At 33.4% G+C, this 25,399-nt stretch overlaps 1 protein-coding gene across 2 annotated transcripts in view; it reads right to left on the bottom strand.

The window, feature by feature from the left end:
* Positions 1–562: 562 nt before the first annotated feature.
* The window catches only part of OTOGL (otogelin like), a 148,495-nt gene continuing 123,658 nt past the window's right edge, over positions 563–25,399 (bottom strand). For both annotated transcript variants that reach the window (XM_059936589.1, XM_059936590.1), the window contains 14 exons: positions 21,807–21,992; positions 20,187–20,399; positions 19,603–19,707; positions 18,845–18,952; positions 17,377–17,478; positions 16,768–16,872; positions 16,643–16,683; positions 12,375–12,438; positions 11,111–11,289; positions 10,547–10,651; positions 7,883–8,002; positions 6,431–6,476; positions 1,318–1,397; positions 563–763 (listed from right to left, as the gene is read on the bottom strand). In XM_059936589.1, the coding sequence (XP_059792572.1) occupies positions 563–763; positions 1,318–1,397; positions 6,431–6,476; positions 7,883–8,002; positions 10,547–10,651; positions 11,111–11,289; positions 12,375–12,438; positions 16,643–16,683; positions 16,768–16,872; positions 17,377–17,478; positions 18,845–18,952; positions 19,603–19,707; positions 20,187–20,399; positions 21,807–21,992 (1,655 nt within the window). The remainder of the gene's footprint in view (positions 764–1,317; positions 1,398–6,430; positions 6,477–7,882; positions 8,003–10,546; positions 10,652–11,110; positions 11,290–12,374; positions 12,439–16,642; positions 16,684–16,767; positions 16,873–17,376; positions 17,479–18,844; positions 18,953–19,602; positions 19,708–20,186; positions 20,400–21,806; positions 21,993–25,399) is intronic.

Here is a 25,399-nt window from a genome sequence, read left to right as displayed (position 1 = left end):
TCTCTGGTTATCTGATAAATTTGTAAAATAAGGGAAATTTGCAATAACATTCCTAATATCCATTCAGACTTCAAATAATCTAAAATCCTATTGTTCTATGATCAGTCTCTAAGCGTACCACTCTTTATGACTATCCAGATGCCACTATTAACTGATTACATTTACCAGAATAAACAGTAGCAATAAAGAATATCTTAATTTGAATAGCTATGGCAGACTTTTCAAATTAAAAATAAAAAACTATTGAGTGAAACTGAAAGAATCCTATGAAACAACCTTCTAATAGATGAGAATATAATTGCATGCTGCAATTATATACGTTAACAGCATTTCAGCTGAACATCTTAAAATCATTTGATTCTCTAAAATAGACTAAGTCAATAAATCTAGTTTTTCCTGGAAATTGTATTTATTTTGTAGCAAGTGTTAAATTGCCATATCCCAGTGGTCTGAAAAATACATTATTAAACAGTATAAATCTGCCCAGTGCCTTAAAAAGAGTGATAAAAGTTAACTCCATTTGACCTTATGATGTTGCATAGAGTTCTTGGAATCCAAGAATTTAATTCCACTGGCATGTGCAGTCTATAGGTTCCCGGAGAGTGTGCAGGACTTCAGTGCCATTGCCTGAGCAATACAGTGGCACAGTCAAGTTGCGCACCCCATTTTCACGACAACACTTACAGAATCTTAGATGGCTCTCAATATTGATGTTAAATATGGTAGCTGATGGGCATTTTCCATCGCAAGATGCAACATTTATCTGTAAGGAGAGACGAGAAAAATGTTTAAAACATTTTAAAACAGTGATATTTATTCCACTAAGGTAGCATATTGTTTGTCCAAGATGGCAATCTGACATAACTCAAAGTATGAAATGTGCACACATAACTAGACAGATCTATGGAATATAGTAATCACAATCTAATGATTCTATTGTAACCTGTATTGTATCACAATTAAGTAGACTATAGAATCAGACAGGTCTTATTAAAGTGGGAAAAGTCAGAACTAAGATTATTTTTGCTGATTAAAATTACACACTTAAGACAATATGTGGGCAAATATATTTAGGTTTAAATTTCCATCTCTCTGGATTGCAATTAACATTCAGAACTGTTGATTATTTATGCCAAGAATAATTCATACTTCTTCGCAAACAGAATATTTTAATATTAGAATGTAGGAATAATCTCCAAAAGTTAAATATTTTAAGTGTTGGCATTTTGTTGGCTTACAAACTTACCAGTGCTGTGACACATATACTTCTGGAAAGACACATACCCTTTATGTAACAAATGATATTTTTCCACTTACAGAGCTTTGACTTATACAGTCCTGTTTCCTTATGATTGATCTAATAATCACTTTCTGGCATATTCTTTCTTCTCGTTTGCCTGATAAAATACAGAATGTATTTATTCCTCAAAAGGTCCATATCAAATTGTTTCTTAATTCAATTAAACATATGAATATATTTATAATTGAAAACTGATTTTATATAAAACATATTTCTATAATAAGAGATAGTGAAAATTTTACTCTTATATAGTTTATGTTCAATATTTATGTTCAACTTCTTTTCTCATATATTGTCTAGCTTTATATTTATCTCTTTATCTTATTGTCTTAGAATAATTATCATAATCATAAATCAAACATATTCCACACATGGAGTAATGCTAACACCAACCTGTGTCGGGTGTATATTTATTATTATATTTAATGTAATATTTATACATTATATTTTAATGTAATACATATTTAGCTGTACATGTACAGGTAAATATACATGTACATAATTAAGGCATACATACATACATATATATATAAATCTATTTTAAAATATAAACTGATAGATTTAAAATCGCATTATCTTAATGGATATTAATGTAAAATTCAAGAATGTAACTGAATTATTATCAACCATGTTGAAATGTATGGATGACTCATACTTGATTTTATGCCTCTGAAATGATGTCACAATTTCTAATGAAAACACTTTGTATTAATTAATGATCTATTAATATGCTTCTGTGTGCATGATGTATCATCACTTGATAATACACCCAATAATATATAGTTAATGCTGTATGATAGAGAATGTAATACCTGAATCAGGATACAAAACAACCAAGGTTCTCATCTCACCCTGTTACTACTTTGCTCTGTCACTTTAGGAAAGAGACTAAATCATTGAGTTTCCTTGTTTGCAAAAGACTGGAATTAGAGCTCCAATCTGCAAATGAGTTTAGTCGCAAAATCTTTATTTAAAATAAATGCTTGTATGAAATCCCAACATGTGAAGTATATAAAAGTTAAGCCACTCTGGTTGAAGCAGAGATGGGTAGCAAAGATTGCCTGAAATTAAACTGTTCTTGTCAAGGTCATCCATGACTTTCAATTGCTATTTTCAAAGGTCACATCTCAGTTCTCATCCTACTTGACTTCTCAGCAGCGTTTGACTCAGTCCCTCCCTCTCTCCTCCTGGATACACTTTCTGCACTTGGCTTCCAGAGCGTACTCTTTGCTCTTCCTCCCATCTCTTTGTGGCTTCTCCTCAATCTCCTCTGCTTGTTCTTTCTTCTTTCCCCGACCTCCCAAATACAGTGTGGCCTGAGGCTCAGTGTCGGTGGCAGAGGGCAGGCTGTTTTGTGCCTTATGATGCTTTCACCCAGTGGTTACTTCATTAGCCCTTCTATTCTCGTAAGTTTTAAAACAAAGAATAGTCAAGAAGGAAGCCATCTTTGACATGACCTATAAGGTCCTTATCTTCTTCTATCACTTTCATCCCTGTGCTGTGACTGTACTTTGCCATTTCTTCCACCTTGAACACTCTTCACTCTACCTGGCTGGCTCCCAAGGACATTCAGTCCCTACTCAAATGACACCTCATCACAGAGGCATTCTCTAATCACCCACTTAAATGAACAACCCAATTTCCCTCCCTCTCCATCACTTTAATTCTGCACTATTGTTCTTTATACCATTCATCACTACCTGACATAATAATGTATATTTACCTCTTATTGTTTCTTCCCCTTCTTGATAACATACACTATGCATGCAGATATTGTTTCATCCTCTATCATAGTCTCAGTGCCTAAAAGGGTGTCTGGTACGTGAGAGGCACGCAATAAAAATCTGTTTGTGTTCATTCATTCAATGAATGAAACTGGGAGCATAAATGGAATGAATGAAAATGGAAGCATAAATGTATTGTTAGTTGGCTGGATTTGTTCGTGCCAAGAGCCATTTCCTATTTATTCCTCAGAGACTTTATTGTAACACATTTTGTTTAGCATAGCACCTGCAACAATACCCAATATCCACAGTATCTCTGATAAAGCCTAGTCACCCCAAAGCAAAGACTACAGACAGGGGTTCTCTAATGCCAAAGCAGAAACTGCTTCACAAGGCCTTACACATCAGATGAGAGAAAATGAGTAGGCTTGTTATTATTCTGCACTTCAAAGAGCTTGGCAAAACTGAAATATCCTGAGGCCAGGTACTGGAGAGGCCTAAATCTATTGAGTATTATGGATTAGTGTGATACACTTTCCTGAACCTTCATTTCCTCACCTGTAGGGAAACCATACCTACCTCCCAACCTACCTTCCAGAACCGTGGTGAAGATTTGTTGCAGTGCTGTCTGCTATGGGTTTAATAGAGTGTTGACAAGTGACGGACAATCAATAGTAGCAATACGGTCAAGTCAAACAGATCTTCCCCTGTCTGCCCTCAGATAACATAAATACACTCACTTCTCTAATAATTAAAATGGGGTTACAAAATTCAAGGTGTCTACATTGCAATGTGATTCTATGCCTATATCACATACCTATGGAAGAGTCTAGAATCTAAGGAAGCAGAAGCAAAAAGACATGAGAGCATAAAAATATAAACTTCCTTAGATTCTGGAGCATAAATTTCACTCCTTGAGTTCTTGATACAATGACTACTTGATACACTTTATATTTGATTCAGAGAAAACAATGAAAAATTGCTCATTTCTAATGAGCAAAAAATTTTCATTAGTATGTGTCTAAGAGCCCCAGTAATTAAAAAGCATTAAGTGGTACTCTATTACCCACTAAAGTCCTGGCAATATAGCTGTTATGGGTTGAATTCTGTCTTCCCAATACTCCTATGTGCCTCAGAATGTGACCTTATTTGGAGATAGGGGTTTTTTCGGAGGTAATCAAGTGAAAAAGAGGTCATTAGGGTGGGCCCTAATTCATATGACTGGTGTCCTCATGACTGGAAATTTGGAAACAGATCCACTTACAAGGAGAACACCATGTGAACATGAAGATGGCCGTCTAACAAGCCAAGAAGAGAGGCCTGGAGGAGACCCTTCCCTCACAGCCCTCAGAGGGTATCAACCCTGCTGACACCTTTGTTTTAGACTTCTAACCTCCGGAACTTTGAGACAATCCATTTCTGCTAAGTCACCCAGTTTCTGGTATTTTGTTAACAGCAGCCCCAGCAAATGAATACAAGAACAAATTAGACATCAGAATGTTTGTTGTGGGGGGGTATGAATGTGTTGGATTTTACTTTTCACACCTCATGTAAATAGACTCTGTCGTTCCAGCCCTGCACTGATGAGCAGACATCATCAGTCAGACTCTGCCCTCTCCTAAAACTTATACTGATGATGTTCCAGAATATCATGAGCGGTTAAGAAACAGGCTGAGATCAGGCCTGGAGTGAAATCCCACAAGAGATATGACTTAGATGAGTTACTCAAACTCTCTAAACTGAAAATCAGGATAAATGCAGAACCCATCATTGGAATTTTGTGAGAAATAAATTGTCAGTAGAAAACAGGTGAGTTTATGATTTATAAGCTGTTATTATGTTCAATAATATATATTTTACTTATGTTTCATCAAAGTTTTAATACATTTTATTTTATTTTTTTAAGATAATTATTTTATCTTCTTTTTAATTAATTATTTATTTTTCACTGCATTGTGTCTTCGTTGCTGCGCGCGGGCTTTCTCTAGTTGCAGTGAGCAGGGGCTACTCTTCGTTGAGGTGCACGGGCTTCTCATTGCAGTGGCTTCTCTTGTTGTGGAGCAGGGGCTCTAGGCGCGCGGGCTTCAGTAGTTGTGCCTCGTGGGCTCTAGAGCGCAGGCTCTGTAGTTGTGGCACACGGGCTTAGTTGCTCCGCGGCATGTGGGATCTTCCCGGACCAGGGATCAAACCCATGTCCCCTGCATTGGCAGGCAGATTCTTAACCACTGTGCCACCAGGTAAGTCCCTAATACATTTTAATATTGTTTTCAATATGACTAACACCTCTAAATAGACAAGACTATTCTTACATATTTATGGGATTTAGCCCTTCATGAAAGAAGTTCAGAAATCTCCCTTGAGAGGCATGGTAATTTGTGTCTAAGAATCCAGCCCTACACAGTGGCATTATTAACCTGAATTGTGTTGTAGCCTTTTTTCCCAAAAGCTTCTCTAAACAATGTTAAAATTACTATTTATGCCAAGTTTCCTAAAACTTTTTTTTTGTTTTGTTTTAGTATTTTCATTGGATTTTAATAACTTTATTATATGTGAGATTGAACATTTTTTTCTATTATTAAAGTGAAATTTGCATTAAGATAAAACTAACCATTTTTAAATAAACAATTTAGTAGCATTTAATACATGCAAAATGTTGTACATCCACCACCTTATCCAATATCAGAACATTTTCATCACCCCAGAAAGAAACCCCATACCCATGAAGCAGCACTCCCCCACTCCCCTCTAAAACTTTTTTCTTGATATAAATTCATGAACACAAAAAATAAAATCATAAACACATAAATAAAAATGGTTGCATGAACACCCCTCTATTCTATTTCAGTCCTTAAAATTATTAAAAAGCACTATGAAATAAACCTTATAATTCAAATAAATATATTGCATGCACATAATTTTGTCAAAATAATTATGGGAAGTTTTATATATATGATTTAAATATAATTGACTAAATTGGTATTTCTCAAATGTATATACAGAACCATAGATTTGTTCAAATAGGTTTGGAAAATTTCACACTTTCTATATCCTTATTGAAGTCTCATCATAACCTACTTTGTGTAGTTCAGCCTGTTCAAAGCACATTTGACCATAGGGCACTTTCAAACTTAAAACCTACTGAAATCCTGTGCAATACCTTTTGAAAAATGCAACAATAAATTTCTAATATTTAAATTAAAATTCATCTCAATTAAAAACTTATGCGCCAGAAGATAAAGATTAAATTACAAAATAATTAACCACATGACAAAAAACATTTAAGTACTAAACATTATAAAATTTGTTTCCCTCATTGCAACATAGGAACTAAATTTTATGAGAAAAAATAATAATCATGAGCAATTAACACTAATCAAATTAATGTATGTAATTTGTCTTCACTTACAGATCTTGCAACAGCCTTCATTATAAAGCTTTACAATCCCTTCATTCTAGGAAGAAAAAAGGAATAATGTTAAAATTCAGTGTTTTTTCATTTCATCCTAAACTAGAAATAGAAAACCAACTTTCTCAATATTTTTACTAAATATCACAAAGACTTTATAGAAAGATGATTGAAATTTAACAATTTCTATAAGAATTTTTGTTTGTAAAATTAAGAGCAGATATTTTGTTTAAAATTTGTTATTTCTTCATTAGTAATATGAAAAGGTGCAAAAAGATTAACTTACTTAAAAGAACACATTTTAAATACCACAAAAGATTTTCTTACCAAATCAAAGTAGTAATAGGGACTCTAAATAGAGGCCATTATATCTTTTAAACTCCTTGAAATAATCTGAACTACTTTTTGAGACTAGACTGAGTTCCTGAATATAACTGAATGTTAAAATGATGTCTCTTTTTCTTTAATATTTTATTATTCAAAAAAAATTCCCCACTTCAGGATGTCTCTTGCCAAAGGCTAAATTAAGAAAATTTCATCGATTATCTTTTGGAATTCTTACAGTAAGTTGCTAATTGCTTTTAGTAACTTGCTAATTGTAATTCAAATAAAAGGATAATTTATTCTATAAAAATGAATCTGTGAAATAAGATGATGCCTAAGATTCTTTCAAGAGCTGAAATTCTATTACTTTAGTACATATTGTATCTCACTAGCCAGCCAGCTAGCTAACCATCATCACTAAAATGGCACATCATGAAAAAAAAGTGAAACTATGCTATTTCTCTACACTTAAAGAAAAATATTGCCTCGCACAACAGAATAAAGCTTACTTTTCATTAGGGGTTATTATCTCCTAAATAATTAAGGCTACAAAGAATCTTTTTTAAAAAATTGTGTGACTTTCGAAAATCTACTCTCCCAATAGGCTTTTTTCTACGAGAGAAAAGGGGATTGGAAGAGCAAAACTAAAGAATCAGCAATGCTCTAGCATGTGCTGAGTTTCACAGTGGCCCATGCTCAGAGAAACTACAGCAAATTTCACTTAGGCTAGTACGCTTTAAACAGCGAATGACAGCATAAATCTGCTGTGTGTTTAAGAAAGAGAAATTTGACCAAGTTCTGATTGATTAGTTTATTAATCTATATGGAAAGAGAGGCTAAGTTGGCTGATCAAAGGATTTTTCAATAATCCTTTGGTCTACATATTAAAAACCCAGACATAGCATCACATCCATTCAGGGAGACTCAAAATTATTTGGAATGCCGTATATAACTCAAAGTGTCAAACTGAGGAAATATAATACAGCTTTTATGTATACATGAAAATAAAACATTTAGCAAAATAAATAAGCCATAATGTATGAATGTATGACCTTGGAAAACATATTAATATGTATTTTCTAAATTATATTTAATGCCAAATTTTCTTAGCTATAACAAAGTACAAACCATTTTGCATTCAGTCTCATTAAAAGGGGGACAGACCATACTGTAGTTCAGAATCATCGTCCCTTCGTCAGTCTTAACACATTCAAATGTGGTACAATTATAGTGCCAGGTACTCCCCTCCTAAAAATAAAAGAGAAAGTTACTGTTTGCTTATTAAAATCTGCTGTATTTCTTAAGTAGAATGTTTCCTATCCTACTGAATCAAAAGTCAAGTCAAGATTCAGAGAGCTTCTTGTGACATAAAATGTCCATCTGGCAATGTCCCCAAACTTACCTAAAATAATTAAAAATACATATATGTGGTATGTGTGTGGGTGGGTGTTTTGGTTTCATACTAGAACCAAGATGTAAATGTGAAACAAAGCAATAGAGAGGAAAGAAGCAAATAGGTATCTTTTTCTACTACAAAATTAATTATCTAATGTGGCCAAGTGTCAAAGGTCTTGCTCTAATATTCCCTTACTAATTATAAAACAACAAATCATATTACTTAGTACGCCTCCTCTCTTGAGATTTGTTTATTTTTCCTTCTACTCCCTTATCACCAAAAAATTTAAAAATCTTTGGATGATAGTGATTATTCACCTATGATTGTAGTTTTCTATACCTTCTGGTTATTCTTAAACATATCCCTATTCTTTTAACAACTTTTTTAACATACTAAGTGTTTACTTCATTCTTTTTTTTAAATTAATTTATTTTATTTATCTATCTTTGGCTGCATTGGGTCTTTGTTGCTGCGCATGGGCTTTCTCTAGTTGTGGCGAGCGGGGGCTACTCTTTGTTGTGGTGCGCGGGCTTCTCATTGCGGTGGCTTGTCTTGTTGCGGAGCACAGGCTCTAGGCGCACGGGCTTCAGTAGTTGTGCCACTCAGGCTCAGTAGTTGTGGCACAAGGGCTTAGTTGCTCTGTGGTATGTGGGGTCTTCCCGGACCAGGGCTTGAACCCGTGTCCCCTGCATTGGCAGACGGATTCCTAACCACTGTGCCACCAAGGGAGTCCCTAAGTGTTTATTTCATTCTTGATTTCATAATTCCTATTTAGAAATAAAATCAGCTGAAAACAATTATTATATAATTATTAGGCTGTAATTGTTGATATATTTTTTTATTTTATAACCTGCATTTTAAAATGCTAGTCAGACTCTGACTTGAAGATTCCTTGTGAACCAGCAAATAATTCTGACAAACTTTATTTTCTGTAGATTCTATTTTAATGTATAAATATCGTCAGGTCTTCTATGAATCTCAACTGGAAAAGATCTACAAGTCCAGGTATAAAAGAAGATAAAACATTCAAATTCAAATATTAATTCTAATATTCAATTCAAATAGTACTATCTAATTTATCTGAAATCAAAAATTACTTGTTCCATAAGAATTAGATTTCTAGATAACTAAAGCTTATCTTTGAAAGACCCAAGAGTTAACAATCTTGATGTATGTTTACCTATATTACATTACTTGTTGTGTTCTCAAAAAATATTCTAAACATAATTTAATCTTTTATTTAAATTTCAGGGCTATCACAGGATTATTGACATCTATAGAGTTTATGTTGCTCTTTTACTAAAATCCCCACATGACTGTATATTTTCAAGTAGTCTCTGATTCCTTTTCTCTCACACCTATGTCTTCTCATTTTATAAGCTTCCTTTTTCAAGTCTCCCTCTTTAAAACGATATAACATGAAACAAATATTGCTATGATTAAACAGATAAACAATATCAACAACATTTAAATCAATAACACTATTTTTCACATAATTATAAAACAATAGACTATGAAACAATAAGATAATTGTTCACTTTTCTTATTTAATAAAATGCACAGGATTGGAGAAATCTCTTTTTCTTTTGGGTCTATGAGTAATCCTGTGTACTTAAGAACATCATAAATAAGACCTCCATATAATTAAACTATTAATGGAAAAAATTTAAGGATAGCAATAATAAAATGGAACTACCTTCAGGTAATGTAAATTATAAACAGAATTTGTGACCCTCCTAAATCTGATGACATCACTAACAACTGTACTAATACATGGTTCCATTCTTCTATTATAAAAAAGGAAAGGAGTAGGTCAGTCTGCAAACCACCATAGAGTTATTATGAGATAACAAAAGAATTCTGAATAATAATTTTATTGATTTTGGCAGAAAGATGTGGTATAGCATTCATTACTCTTGGGATCTTCTTTTTAAAAAATTTTTCAAATATTCTTAATCTTTTGTCATATTTACCCACTGAAACCTTTGATACCTGAAATAATAAAGTGCTAACAACTTGAGTTTCAGATTTCTATCAAAATGTTTCATTTCAAATGAGTGAATAATATAACATTGTTCTTTTCCTTTGTTCTAATTATTAGAAATCAACATTTCTCAAAGTCCATTCCTAACATCTGGGGAAAAAAGTAAGGATCTATGATAAAATAAGTTTGAGAAACCATTTTAACATGCTCCTTTACAACAGGAATCAGATACTTTAAAATGTAACTGTCTTGTGTGTTGTAAGCATGCTGTATATGGGTGTGCTTGTTGTATGCAGAACACTATGTGTGTGTGTGAGTGATATTTTTCAAATTTATGGGAACAGCTTCTTTAGAAAATAGCACAGACAGCTACCCTCCGTGGAGCACATTTTAGGAATGAAGAAATTCATACCTCATATATAACTGATGTTCCATTTTCCATTTGAAATTTGCAGGATACATTTTTGCAGATACCACAACAATCATAATCACTTGGCGATGGAGTGTATACCTGGTGCTGTGCGTAATAATAATAATTTGAATTAGCCAACAACAATACTGATATTTTTAATGAATTCATTCTGAAAGTGCTTCCCAATATAACCTATGCTGTCTCAGAACACCTGTAAAGCATTTCTGAAGCTGAATTTGAAGCACTTCAAATAATAACTGACTTTATATAGCTGTATTAGAAGTGAAGTAGATGTTAACCTTTACATCTAGCAGCCAAGATTCATCAAGTAGATTTAACAAGCTCAGGTCAAACAAGCTGTATAGGTAATAAGATTCCTGAAGCTCAAGGTTATACACAGGAAAAGGAAACTGCATTATATAGATATGCTACAAATTAACAGATTATTAAAGAACTATTCAAGTGTATATTTTTAACTTATGGAGTATTCACTCATTTAAATTCTACAGCTGCCATTTAAAGATTAATTAACTCTCACCAGAATGACTTATAAAGAATACTTACAACATCACATTCTTTTGAACAATTCAACATTGTAAAATTCAAAGTGTGGAAGCCTGTATGGTTATCTTTCTCTTCTAGACACTCTACCATGTAACAAAAGTCCCCTTCCAAATACTTTATCATAGATTGGCCAGGATTCAATACTGATACTTCTTGAAACACACACACATCATCCTTTTCTAAGAAAAGAAAAAAAGTCAACAAAAAGTACTATATTAAGTTTTTTATTAATTGATCATTGGAACTTTTAAGTCTATGTTTTTATTGTGATGTGCAATTTTTTCAAAACCAGTAAAGACCTTTACCTTTATATATTGTTAACAGCTCAAGAGTTCACTTAATAATGAATGTAGCATTTATTCCTTAACATAGAGTAAGAAATTGATTCCTAAACTCAACTGCTATACACTGTTTGAACTTCCTCTGAAAACTATACTTTATAGCAGATTCCAGAATTTTAGCCCAAAGTGATCATCAAGCTACTTGCTGTTCCCTCTTCTGGAAACATAACATGACAATTTTGGGGAGTGGATATAAATGGAGGCAAAATCTAAATCAGTAACAGTAGGTCTCTTCATGAAGGGATTGTGTAACCTTTCATGTTTTTTGTTATTTTGAGAGAAAATTTTCAATTTTTTGTGTTGCAAAATAAAGTCATATAAATCATACTTTATGATGAAGGTAGGTGATATAATGTGCTATCACATCATTAAAAGTGGCTTATAGTAGGCTAGAATAGTGATGAAGAATACAGCTCAGAAGCTCTTTGTGCCTCGCCAACATTGGATTTAACTCTTCTCCCATATAAAAATACAAAAGTTTTAAGCTATTGAACAAAAGTTTATTTTCTATTAACCTACTAATACTTAATATGAAGATTTGTTATTTCATAGAAAAATCAACCTTATGCTTTGCAGTGTTAATATCAATAATAAAACAGTGAGCAAAAATCTCTGACTTTTAGATGTTGTCTATTTTTAAATTAAATTATATACACTAAAAAGAACCCTGGCATCAACTTTAAATTCTGTGAAGCCTCTGAAAAAGAATCATTTTTATATCCTGTTATCAAGTTTCTCAGAACATTTAGGAATATTACAAAAGAGGAAATTGAAAAATAAAAAGTACACTTTTTATACTTAAAAACTGGCCAATGGCTTAAAATGTGTAATACATCTCAAAACTTATTTTTAATTTATTCATAGTAAACAACAGATATCAATAATATTCATTATCATTTAAAAGTTTCAAAACACATAGTTACCACAGAGGTACTGTACACATCCACAGTTACTCTGAAAGTTGCGGTCTATTGCAGGAAATTCTCCCTATTAGAAAGATATTATTATCTGACTTATTAATATGGCTTATTATATTACCATTGTAAAAAAATGCACAATATAACATCTAATAAGTTTCCTACCCCACAGCCACATAGCAAGTTCATAAAAATATTTGACAGTGAACAAGCTTTGATTAACCCAGTGGTCATTTAATCAGTAGCCTATAGAAAATACTCACAATAAAAATGTGATCATAGACCACTCAATCTCTCTAAACTTAAATTTCCTTATCTATTAAATGAGTGAAGGTGGATAAGATGATCTTTATGATTTGTCCTAACTTTAAAATTATATTGTTAGATTCTGAGCTTCTAGTGGGCAATTAGAGATAAAAGAATGCTTGCTAACCCTAGAAAATTCTCTTGATGAAAATGTTCTTGATCTGCTCTATAGAGGTGGTCCAGAACTCTGATATCTGCATCAGAGCAAGGCTGCTTTAGCATATAAAACAAGAGCAGAAGAGTGTAGTACAATGATTAATAGCACAGGCACAGGAACAAGACTGCCCTTGTGCCAGTCATGCTCTGCTACTTAATAGCTCTGTCACCTAGGGCAGATTACTTAGCCAGTCTGCTCCTCACCTTCCTCATCTGTAAAATGGGGATAATAATACCATCTGCCTCAGAACTGTTGAAAGAAATAAATGGATCAATATATGTAAAGAGCTTAAAACAAGCTGATGTACAGAAAGTGCTATAACCTTTAGCTGTTAGTAAATTGCTGTCATGACCAATGCTTAAACTTTTTCCTACTAGGGAAATGTTATAGGTTCTTCTCAAGTGTAGGACTCAGGCTTAAAGTTTCAAGAATTGTATTTTAAACATCAACTTTTCCTGGGTGTGTTTAATTTTCATATGACATCAGTAATAAAAACTAATTTGATTCTTGACACAAAAAATAACTCAAATTCATAGTAATATATAAAAGGCACTTTTCTCCATAAGCTAATAATATCTCACTTTTTATAGTGCTTTACAAGTTGTAAAGTAGTTTCATAGACATTAACGCCTTTGATGTTTTATGACTTTTAGTCATTACACAATTCTAATGGGATTGGAAATAAAATATTAGAAATACAAAGTTAAAAATAATAATAAATCAAACTCTCCCACTGCATAAATTACTCCAAAAGATTAGATAAGGCTCTCACTAACTCTTTTAAGTCACTTACCTGTTTTTCAATAGTTAGAGCCACAATGCCCACTGTGTCCTCTCATGCTTAGGCTTAAATCTTCTATTCTTCCTTCCTAACTTGTTTCCTTTGAGATCTTATTCACATATTTAGTTACACTTCTATTCTCTTAAGTACCCAGTTTCACCCAGAGGAAATAACTCCTGATTGTTCTACCAATACTTAATATTACATCAAATATGATGGTATTTTTTTTCTCTCAAGTAAGCATTCCTCTCCTTTAAAGTCAGTAGCAAAATCACCTCAAAGTGTTTCACTTTTTAGCTATTATGACCAGTGCTGCTATGAACATTCAAGCTTTTGTCTGGACATATGTTTTCATTTCTCGTGGATAAGTACCTAGGAGTGGAATTGCTGAGTTATATGGTAACTATATATTTAACCTTATGAGTAACTACCAGGCTGTCTTCTAAAACAGCTGTACCATTTTATATTTCCACCAGCAGTGTATGAGCGTTCCAATTTCTCCACATCCTTGCCAACATGTATTAATATCTGTCATTTTAGTGAGTGTGAAGTGATATCTCACTGTAGTTCTGATTTTCATTTAACTGATAGCTAATGATGTTAAGGAACTTTTCATGTGCTATTGGCCATTGCATACCTTTATTTGGACAAATGTCTGGTTATATACATAAAATGGAGTATTATTTAACAGTAAAAAGGAATGGGGCTTCCCTGGTGGCTCAGTGGTTGAGAATCTGTCAATAAGCCAATGCAGGGGACACGGGTTCGAGCCCTGGTCTGGGAAGATCCCACATACCGCGGAGCAACTGGGCCCGTGAGCCACAACTACTGAGCCTGCGCGTCTGGAGCCTGTGCTCCGCAACAAGAGAGGCCGTGACAGTGAGAGGCCCGCGCACCGCGATGAAGAGTGGCCCCCGCTTGCCGCAACTAGAGAAAGCCCTCGCACAGAAACGAAAACCCAACACAGCCAAAAATAAATAAATAAATAAATAAATAAATAAATAAGGAGAAGATCAAAAGTTCATTTAAAAAAAAAAAAAGGAATGAAGTACTGATACATCCTACAACACAGATGAACCTTGAAAACGTTATGCTAAGTGAAAGGAATCACAAAAGACCACACGTTATATGATTTCATTTATATGCAATATTAAGAATAGGAAAATCTATAGACACAGATAGAAAATGTATTAGAGATTTCCTAGGTCTAGGAAGTTTTGAGGAAAATAAGTGACTGCTAAAAGGTACAGAGTTTCTTGTGGCAGAGGGTAATAAATTTGTTCTAAAATTGATTGTGTTGATGCTTGCACAATCTGTGAACATAATAAAAACCATTTAATTGTACATTTTAAATGGTTGAATTGTATGGTGTGTGAATTATATTTCAATAAAGCTGTTATTAAAAAAAGAAATACTACAAAGACCTAACAGACTCTTTAGGTTGAAAGGCATTTGTTGTCTCTGCAAATAAACTAATGTGATTTTTAAAAATATATCATCTTAGACACTGAAACAAATATTTAGCAATTTCAGGAACAATGGGTCAGGTCAATACTTTTGTAGAACAAGGAATGTTAAAAATAAATTGCCTTGCATGGGCGTTTAGACACAGCCCTTGGTCTAATTCCTGAAGATCTCAGTCTATCATTTACTCTCTCTAGACCTCAGTTTTCTTACTTATGAAATGAGCTAAATATATCTACTTTGTGAAGATTCAATGAAATAATATACAAAACTTGTTATGTAAACTGTGAAGAACTTGAGAAAAATACAATATCATAATTCTACTCTTTTCTGTAGGTGTATGTATATAGTGTATACACAAAATAATCCAAGAGAATTTTTATGAAAGTTACTTGTAAAGCTTAAACATTCTATGCAAATCACAGATGGTAACTCATCATTAGAGTAAATGTTAGATTAATGCTTTTTTAAAATACAATTTAATTAATTTATTTGACATACAAAAAGCTGTACATAATTGATGTATACAACTTGACAAATTTGGAGATAAGTATACATCATGAAATATCACCGTGCCATAGACCTATCCATTAACTCCAAAAGTTTCCTCCCACTCTCTTATTTATGATTATTATTATATTGTGGTAAGAACACTTAGCGTGGGCTCTACCCTCTTGGCAAATTTTTAAGTCTACAATACAGTGCTGTTAACTATAGTCACTATGCTGTACAACAGTTCTCCCAGCATTTATCCATCCCGCATAGCTGAAACTTTGCACCCTGCTTTTTAAATGAAACAGTGGCATCCTAAGAAGGGTTCTGTTACTTTAAAAAGTGCCTCATTTATTCCCCAGAATATACCCTTGGCCTGAAAAGTCTGAACGAGTTTCTAATGATACACATTGTTTGAGAAGGAAAAGAAAAAGAAAATCTTTGTGAAAGAAAACATGTCTTCTTTGATAAATAAGGCCAGGAATATATTATCTTTCTCAAGTCTTAGAGGCATACTGTGGAGGAAAATATTTAAAGAAAAAAAAAAAAAGACTTGTAAAGCACCATAACCTCCATCTAATGATTAAATAAGTGATACCAGAGTCATAATTATTATTTCTAAAAATTAAATTTTTGGAATTTCTGTAAGGTTTGCATGTTCATACATAACCCCTAACAAGGTACAGTTAGTTACATGTTTATACCCCCTCCTCCTCTGAAACAGATGCATTGTTAGTGCACTTTCTTCAAGAATCACTGGGAAACCTTTCATTATTGAGGTAATATATTTTCAATACTGTGCTTATTTTAAGACCAGTGAACTTAAGTAGATATAAGACTGGTAGATTCAGTCACCAGTGGAAAAAAAAATAACATATTGATTGCACTTTCCTGTCTCAAGTATAATTTAAAATGTTGACTGCTCCCTAATATCAGAGAAGATTTAATCTACTTCAGTACAACTTAAAGAGAATAATTCTATTAACTCTGAAAAGAAATCAGAAATGAAAGCAATAAAGGAAGAATAAACTGATTTATATTATATTAAAATTCAATAAAAATATGTGTTCTTACCACTTCACAAGTTGGCATAACAAGATTTTCACAGCTACATTCTAAAAGGCAAAAAACAACATATTTATATTGGTCAAATATATTAATACATTCTAATAAAACTTTAAAATATGAAAATTAGTTACCACAGTGCCATGTTGGACAGCATTGACCAAGTACATTTTCTTTCACAAGTTTCATATCTTGGGCACATTTGAGTAGTGGCGTAGGACAAAGATTTGGCTCACACACTAAACAGAAAAATAACATGAGTAAAGATTAACTTCATGTAGTTGCTAGTTTTCACTAGCTCCCATTTAGTTCACTGCCATTACTGATGTGATACATGGACTTGGATCTCCCCAGAGCTGCCTCTCCCACCGCCCAATTGCAGTGTGTTGGTAAGGACAGAACAAATGACTCACAAGCAGATACAACAACAGTAGTAGAACTAGGACACCCTCACCAGGTTAAGAGCCCTGAGAAATGGCAGCGGGGCAAGAAGAGAAAGGAGGTGAAGAGGGTATGGAATCACATGTATATCTAGAAAGTCTAGGATGATGAGAAAAGTCATCATCTATTTTGGGGAAGTAACGATACTGTCCAAGAAGCACTCTTAGATGTATGGAAACATTACATGTATTTAATATGCTAGAACTCAACTAAGGTCTCATATAACAGTACAATTAACATGCACTGGCCTTCTTAAATATTGAACATACCTAGATATTTTTAATTAGTTAAAATATACTTACCACAGTAATACTGAGGACAACAGAAGTGTGTAGTATTAAGATCCACAGTGAGAAATTCTCCGTCAGTACATAGTGGAATAGGTTCAGTGCAGGATTTGCAAACTAAAGGTGAAACAAAAAGGCAAAGTCACAGCTGAGCTAAAAACAAACTAGTTATCAGTTCAGATTACTGTACACATATAAAATCAAAATAAAAATACACTATGTAACAAAATAGGAAGCAAGGAAAATAAGGATTTAATAAACGGATCTCCTTATTTGGGCATAAAAACAATAATACTATCTGAGTGTATTGCTTTATACTTTCCCAAGCACAGTGATACAGAAGAACCATCTTACCAGAAATATAAGATTTCAGGAGTAATTTGTTCTTACTAGGATCAAAATACCATTGATTTACTTATTTAAGTTTTCTGAGTTCACTACTCTTGATCACTCCTATGAATGAACAATGTAGTAGGCACCTGTTCTTCTGAGCTCTTAGCCTCCCTCTTCCAACTTTGATAACAACTCTCTTAATGAACTTGAGGAAATGCCTCACCTATGCAGTCTTGGAGTGACCCTTAATAAAGGTGCCTCACTCTTACCAGGCCCATGTGTAGGAAAAACCCACTTTAGACGAATGAGAATGTCTTTCTATAGCATTTGAGTCATAAATAAAGGCACATCAAGACAGGAAACGGATGTTGCTGACTCAATCATTAGTGACTGCCACCTAGAGAAGCTGGTTTCCCTCCTTCCCAGGGCTTGGCTGAATGCTTCATCTTGATTCTACAAAATCTTGATTCCCCAACTGTCCCAATAATTGGTTGTGCTTAAGCTAGCTGGAATCAATCAGTTGTTGCCACTGCAGTCAAAGAACCTTAAATGATACAAAAAGAAGTGCTTTGATCTACATAGGTTTATCTGAAACCTACATTAATCAACAGCCTTTGATATAATTCCTCAATGAAATGGAAAAGAGAATTCTTTATTTTTCAAAGTCTAGTTCGTCAGACAGAATATATAGCTCAAATTCAGTCATTTCCCAGACACCTTTCATTTATTTCTACCATTCTCTTTTCGAGATCATCTGCTTACACAGGATATACAGGAGATGAAGTTTTAAAGAGGTAGGCTGCTTAGCAGAGTCGTTTATTTAGCTGGTTATTCAGGAAAGCCAGGGCTAAATTTTCCTCTGAAAAGAACTAGGTGCTAGCCTTATTTTTTTTAATTGATTATATTATCTTGATCATGTTTTCAATGATATACATAGTCTTTGTCGATAGGGAAAAGTAGTACTAATTGAAATAATTGTCAAGAATCATTTAAAATGCTGTACTTTCTTTTCTGCTATTCTTGTTCAGTTGAATTTTAAGAGTATATCAGCAGAATATTGGTTACCATTGAGTCCCATGAAATTCACATGAAATGAGAGATTTTCCCTAGATCCTCCCTCTTCCAGGAAATGACCTCACAGAATGCTTACCACAGGCAGGAGGAAAGCAGCAAGTCTCTTCCTGTTGAACCTGAATCATGAACTGGTCTTCTCTGCATTCTGGCACTGCAATTTTGGGGCATTTGAATGGGTCACATTCTGCAGAAACATTCCAGAGATATTTGGAAATGTGTATAGAGTGAGACAATAAATAAATGAAATAGTGTGGCTCAGTTCTCTTTGAATTTAGTGATAATTAGCTCATTAAAAAAATCTTAATCTTAGCGGAAATATATAGGAAATAGCAGGTTATTTATATATAAAATAAATACTTTTACATATAAAATATATGTAAATAGACATTTTAAAAATAGATATAACATTCTATTAATCATATGTATGACTAATCATCTCTGTGTGTGTGTGTGTGTGTCTGTGTGTGTGTATATATATATATATATATATATATATATCCTGCTATAAAATCTTAGCAGAAATATATAGGAAATGGCAAATTATTTACATTTAAAATATACAAATACATACATTCAAAATACGTATTTCCACTGAAATTAAGGTCTTTAAAATGAGTTAATTATATATATATATATTTATATAATAAATAGATTTGAAGTTCATATATATACATATTTATAAAGAAATTGCAGCTTTTTAAAAGGCTACCTTTAGCAAGACAGCTCTGCAAACAATCTTTTATAATAAATTTCCTTGTAGACACAAAAATGTGAATTTAATCCGCTACTCTGAACAGTGAACCTCATTCTTACTTTTCCTAATTAATTACTCACCACATTGGTACTGTGGACAGCAAGAAAGAGGGCTATGGCCAAAGATCAATTTTTGACTATTTGTACATGTTGGAATGGCAGTTTCACACAAAGTCATGTCACAGCCTGGAAATAAACAGAAGTATTAAAAAATTTGTGAACACAACTAAAATCCTGTGTTTCTAACTCAAAGCAGGGAAATGATTCTCACTATGCATGTTTTTACACTACAAATTAAACCATTCAGCTCATAGAATGGTCATATGTGAAAAGGCAGCAGAGTTAAGGTTACCTATTGTTGTCTTTGACCCCTGATTGTCATAAGTCAAAGATTCCCAGATCTTTTATCTTCATGTATTTCTGAATATTATTATTTGATAATAGCCAGAGTTTTGCATGTCTGTTTGCAAAATCAACAAAACTATAATGAGGTAAAACTTGCTTTGAGAAAGTGTAGGTGACATTTATGGCAATACTTTCATTGTTACTTTAACCCCATACATTTTTTTTAACACCAAGCATCATGCCTGCCCTGGTTTTTCACAAAGAATATCAACATATTTTGTGGCATTAACAGACTGTAAGGCTTCAGCCTGCATACATACTGCAAACTTCCTTTGAACAGCAGGTCCACTTATCAAAGAAGCCCAGGACGACTTCAGCTTCTCGTTCACAAATTGGCGAGGGCTCTTCATCACAATCAGGTTCTATGGGAATAATACTTCCATTCTCCAAACATTTGTACAGGGCACATTCGTCAATGCCCCCATTCCAAACCTCCCCAGCAGTTCGAGGCTGGTCTTCACTATCAGTGCACGCTTAAAAAGATAGTCAATGTTATATTACTTAGAACCTGGGCACGAAAATAAACCAAGCTGTGATGTTTTGATTTCAGACTGTGACTTGGCCCAGTGACACAGGTAACATGTCACATTATCTACCCTTTCTCAGCTTCTTCTTTTTTGTTCACCAGCTACTAGCTTACATTTTTCTTTAATGAAATTTTTATAGTCCACAGAAAATATTTTTCCCTTCTACAGCTATCTGTAAATTTGTATGTCCTCTTCTATAAATAAGATGATTTGTTAATTATTTTTTATTCAAGTCTTGTTAATACAATTTATTTAGCTTGAACAAACTTAGTAACATAAATTTTAGTTGGTTTTAAAATATCAACTATTAAAACTGAGTGGTATTAGAAAACGAGGTAGTCTCTACCTCACATTAACATGTTTGTCATATCAAAATTCAAAACATTTCAGCTTTAAAATCTAAATGTAGAAAGTAGGTAGTCAAGCAAAATATTATTTAGTGACTCTATTACTTTTATTATGAATGTTTTACATAATGATAAATATGGCCCTCTAGTAGTTCTTTTAAGGAATAATAAAGATAAATGAAGTGACCACCATATTCCCAGCCTCCAGTGAATTTCTCTTACTTTATTTACTACCAAACCAATCTCACAGGTCCCTAAAAACAAATATAACCATGTATATTCTCAAATTCTTCCACAAATACTTTCTTCAGTGGCAAACACAAACTTTTTTCTGAAACGATATATGCATTTCACTTCTACTTGCCTTTCCCTTGAATTACTAGCATTACTTCTGACCATAACAATGAGCCCTATGATAGATAAAGTACTGTACTGAAGTTTTCTCAGTTGGGCCCTTTTTTATCCACAACCACCACGGAGACAATGTGTCAGGATAAAATGGTTTGAAAATGAAAGTAGAAATACTCAATGTTTTCTCCCAGATAACAACACTTTCTGAAATTTCTTGAGTGTTTATTTTTCTCTAGGCACTGTTACAAAACTCTATTATTTTATGTATCCCCACACTAACCTTGTGGGATAAGTCCTATTATTTTCCCCATTTTACAGATGCATAACCTCAGGCTCATAGAGGTAAAGCTGAATCATTAATACATGAAATAATTGAACTTTCAATTCAGTCCACATACTATTCTCTTCATTCTTATTTGCCATATTCTTTTCCAGTTATTATAGGCATAAGTATAGATTAAAACATATCACCACCGAAGCCCCTAATTCTGGTAACTTCAACTGAAATCATATTAATATCAAACTACATACTCTCTTCCTTTCCAACACTTAGATGACCTTTAATCAATCTTTCTCAGCACATCTCTCCAAGTTCTAAAAAAGTATTATTTATTTGCTGGGTCCCTAAGATGTCATTTTGTACTTCTCTGCTTACCACATTCTTTCTCTGGAATGCACTGAGTTGACTCTGGCCTGTGAAGAATGGTTCCATTTTTGCACGCACAGTCTTCTCTTAAATTCAGACATGAAGAGTGTCCATAGAACCATCTGTTCAGACACGTTCTTGCTTCACAAGGTCGCACGCAGGGTTGATATTCCTTCCCCTCTGGGCAACTCAGAGCTATAAATAATAGAGGATTTGTGGAATTTGCTAATGATAAAAGTGACCTACTTGAATTCTAGTAAAAGGAAGAAATGTTAGTTTTCTTTCTGAAAATAAATTTTGCACATTTTCAGTCTCCTCAAAGTCCATATTTCATGTATTACTTAACTATAAATTAGAAACAAAACAATCAATGAGTATTTCTGAGCATCTTCCAGGTGTCCAGCTAGTATTATGCTATAGCAGGAAAAATTCATCTGATTTATATCAAATAAATATGACCAAAACGCAGCCCAAATTTGGTTGGCATAAATATAGAGTCAACTATTATGAAGTTACTGCTCTGTGCAGTAGGAGGAGATACAACAGTCCACACAGAATAAGCACAGAAATATGTTTTAAATATGCAACTCAACCAAGTCATAGAAAAGAAAAATCCCGCGTATTTAGGCTTAATCCTTCACTGTCAAAAGAAACTACCATTGCTGAGCAGTTTCTAAATGATGTTTCAGAAAATTCTTGTTGATTTTCAGTGATCTTAAAAAGTCATACCGTTAAAAAATGAACATGCAGCTGGTGGAGGTGTAAATTTGTAACATCTCAGTAGAGAACGATTGTAATAGTAAAACTGAAGATGTTGTATGTTCCCAGTGAATCAAGTAACCCCACTCTTGAATAGTGAGTACCTCTGGGGGAGTAGGGAGAGGAAAGGGATAGGAGAGAGCACACCAGGAGCTGCTTTATTTCTGAAGTGGAGTCATGTAACTGGTGTCTATGATATATTATTCTTTATCTGTGCATTTTATTCTTTTTTTGGGGGGGGGATGAAAACCTTTTATTTTGAGCATTTTAGTAACATTCATTTTGAAAATCTTTTACCATTGAATGATTATAATTAAATTAACAATATTTTTGGTAAAATGTGCCCAAGATTGTTGAAAAGTTTAATAAAAAATTTGTATGAAAAGTTATAACTTGATGAGAAAGCTTGAGCCCTATGTATAAAAATGGGTAAAGGATAAATATAAAAGAAAAAGGAAATACAAACATGTATCTGGCAAAATATTGAACCTAGATATTAATCAAAGAAAGCCAGAAAGATTGGTTTCTAGGATGTAGATATTATGTTAGGAAGAAGGAAAAGGGGGAAGAAAAATCTCCAACCTCTCCACATACAACGTGTAAGGACAAGCATGGGAAAGAGAGGCAGGTTGAATGAGGACCAGCAAAGTGTGCTGTAGGATATAAGATTAAAATCCCCTTCAAACCTCTGTGATTTCTTCAATATTTCAATCTATTTTGCTAACTAACATTTGTGGACTAGGTTTTCTTTTGGGAGAATTGAGGCCTACTTTAAATCCATTCATTCATTTATTCAAATTGAAATATAGTTGACATACAATATTACGTTAGTTTCAGGTGTACTACATAGTGATTTGACACTTGCATACATTATGAAATAATCACCACAATAAGTCTAGCAACCATCTGTCCACATACAAAGTTATTACAATGTTACTGACCATATTCCTTATGCTGTATATTAAATCACCTAGGCTTATTTACTTTATAACTGGAGGTTTGTATCTCTTAATCCCTATCACCTATTTCACCCCTCCCCACTGGCAACCACCCATTTGTTCTCTATTATCTATGAATCTATTTTTGTTTTGTTTGTTTTGTTTTTTAGATTCCATATATGAGATCATACAGTATTTGTCTTTCTTTGTCTGACATATTTCACTTAGCGTAATTCCTTCTAGATCCACCCATGTTGTCGCAAATGGCCATATTTCATTTTTTATGGCTGTGTAGTATTCCATTGTATATATACCACTTCTTCTTTATCCATTTATCTATAGATGGGCACTTAGGTTGTTTCCATTTCATGGCTATTGTGAATAATGCTGCAATGAACATAGGGGTGCATATTTCTTTTTGAGTTAGTATTTCTGTTTTCTTCAGGTAAATACTCAAAAGTGAAATTTCTGGGCCATATGCTATTTCCAGTTTTTTGAGGAAACTCCATACTATTTTCAATAGTGGCTGTACCAGTTTACAAACCCACAAACAGTGCAGGAGGGTTGCCGTTCCTCCACACCCTCACCAACACTTGTTATTTTTGTCTTTTTGATGACAGCCTTTCTGACAGGTGTGAGGTGGTATGTCATTGTGGTTTTGATTTATATTCCTCTGATGGTTAGTGATATTGAGCACCTTTTCATGTGTCTGTTGGTCACCTGTATGCCTTCTTTGGAAAAATGTCTATTTAGATCCTCTACACATTTTTTTTTTCTACACATTTTTTAATTGGGTTGTTTGTTTTTTGATGTTGAGTTATATGAGTATTTTGGATATTTTGGATATTAACCCCTTAGCAGACATATATTTTGCAAACATCTTCTCCCATTCACTAAGATGCTTTTCCATTTTGTTGATAGTTTCCTTTGCTGTGCAAAAGCTTTTTAGTTTCATTTAGTCCCAGTTGTTTATTTTTGCTTTTATTTCCCTTGCCTGAGGAGACATATTCAAAAAAAATTGCTAAGACTGATGTCAAAAAAGCATACTACCTATATCTTCGTCTAATTTTATGGTTTCAGGGCTTACATTTAAGTCTTTAGTTGTTTTGAGTTTATTTTTGTATATGGTTTGAGAAAGTAGTCCAGTTTGATTCTTTTGCATGCCGCTGTCCAGTTTTACCAACACCATTTATTGAAGAGGCTTTCTTTCCCCAAATACATCTTGCTTCCTGTCATAGGTTAATTGACCATATAAGTGTGGTTTTATTTCTGGGCTCTTTATTCTGTTCTGTTGATCTATGTGTCTGTTTTTGTGCCAGTAGCATACTATTCTGATTACTATAGCTTTGTAGTATAGTTTGAAATCAGGGGAGGTGATACCTCCAGCTTTTTTTTTCTTTCTCAAGATTACTTTGGCTATTTGAGGTCTTTTGTGTTTCCATACAAATTTTAGAATTATTTGTTCTAGTTCTGTAAAAAATTCCTTTGGTACTTTGATAGGGTTAGCATTGAATCTCTAGATTATTTTGGGTAAATGATAATTTTAACAATATTAATTCTTCCAATCCATGAGCATGGCATGTTTCCATTTGTTTTTGTCATCTTCAATTTCTCTTATCAATGTCTTATAGTTTTCCAAGTACAAGTCTTTTACTTCTTTGGTTAGATTTATTCCTAGGTATTTTGTTATTTTTGATACAGTTGTAAATGGGATTGTTTTCTTAATTTCTCTTTCTGGTAGTTTGTTATTAGTGTACAGAAATACAACAGATTTATGTATATTAATTTTGTACCCTGCAACTTTACTGAATTCATTTATTAGTTCTAATAGATTTTGGTGGTGTCTTTAGGATTTCTAGGTATAGTATTATGTCATCTGCAAACAGTGACAGTTTTACTTGTTCC

This window comes from Balaenoptera ricei, chromosome 10 (genome assembly GCF_028023285.1).
Source record: "Balaenoptera ricei isolate mBalRic1 chromosome 10, mBalRic1.hap2, whole genome shotgun sequence".
NCBI lineage: Eukaryota > Metazoa > Chordata > Mammalia > Artiodactyla > Balaenopteridae > Balaenoptera > Balaenoptera ricei.
The sequence above is the reverse complement of the archived record's forward strand: the minus strand, read 5'-3'. Positions and strand labels throughout refer to the sequence as shown.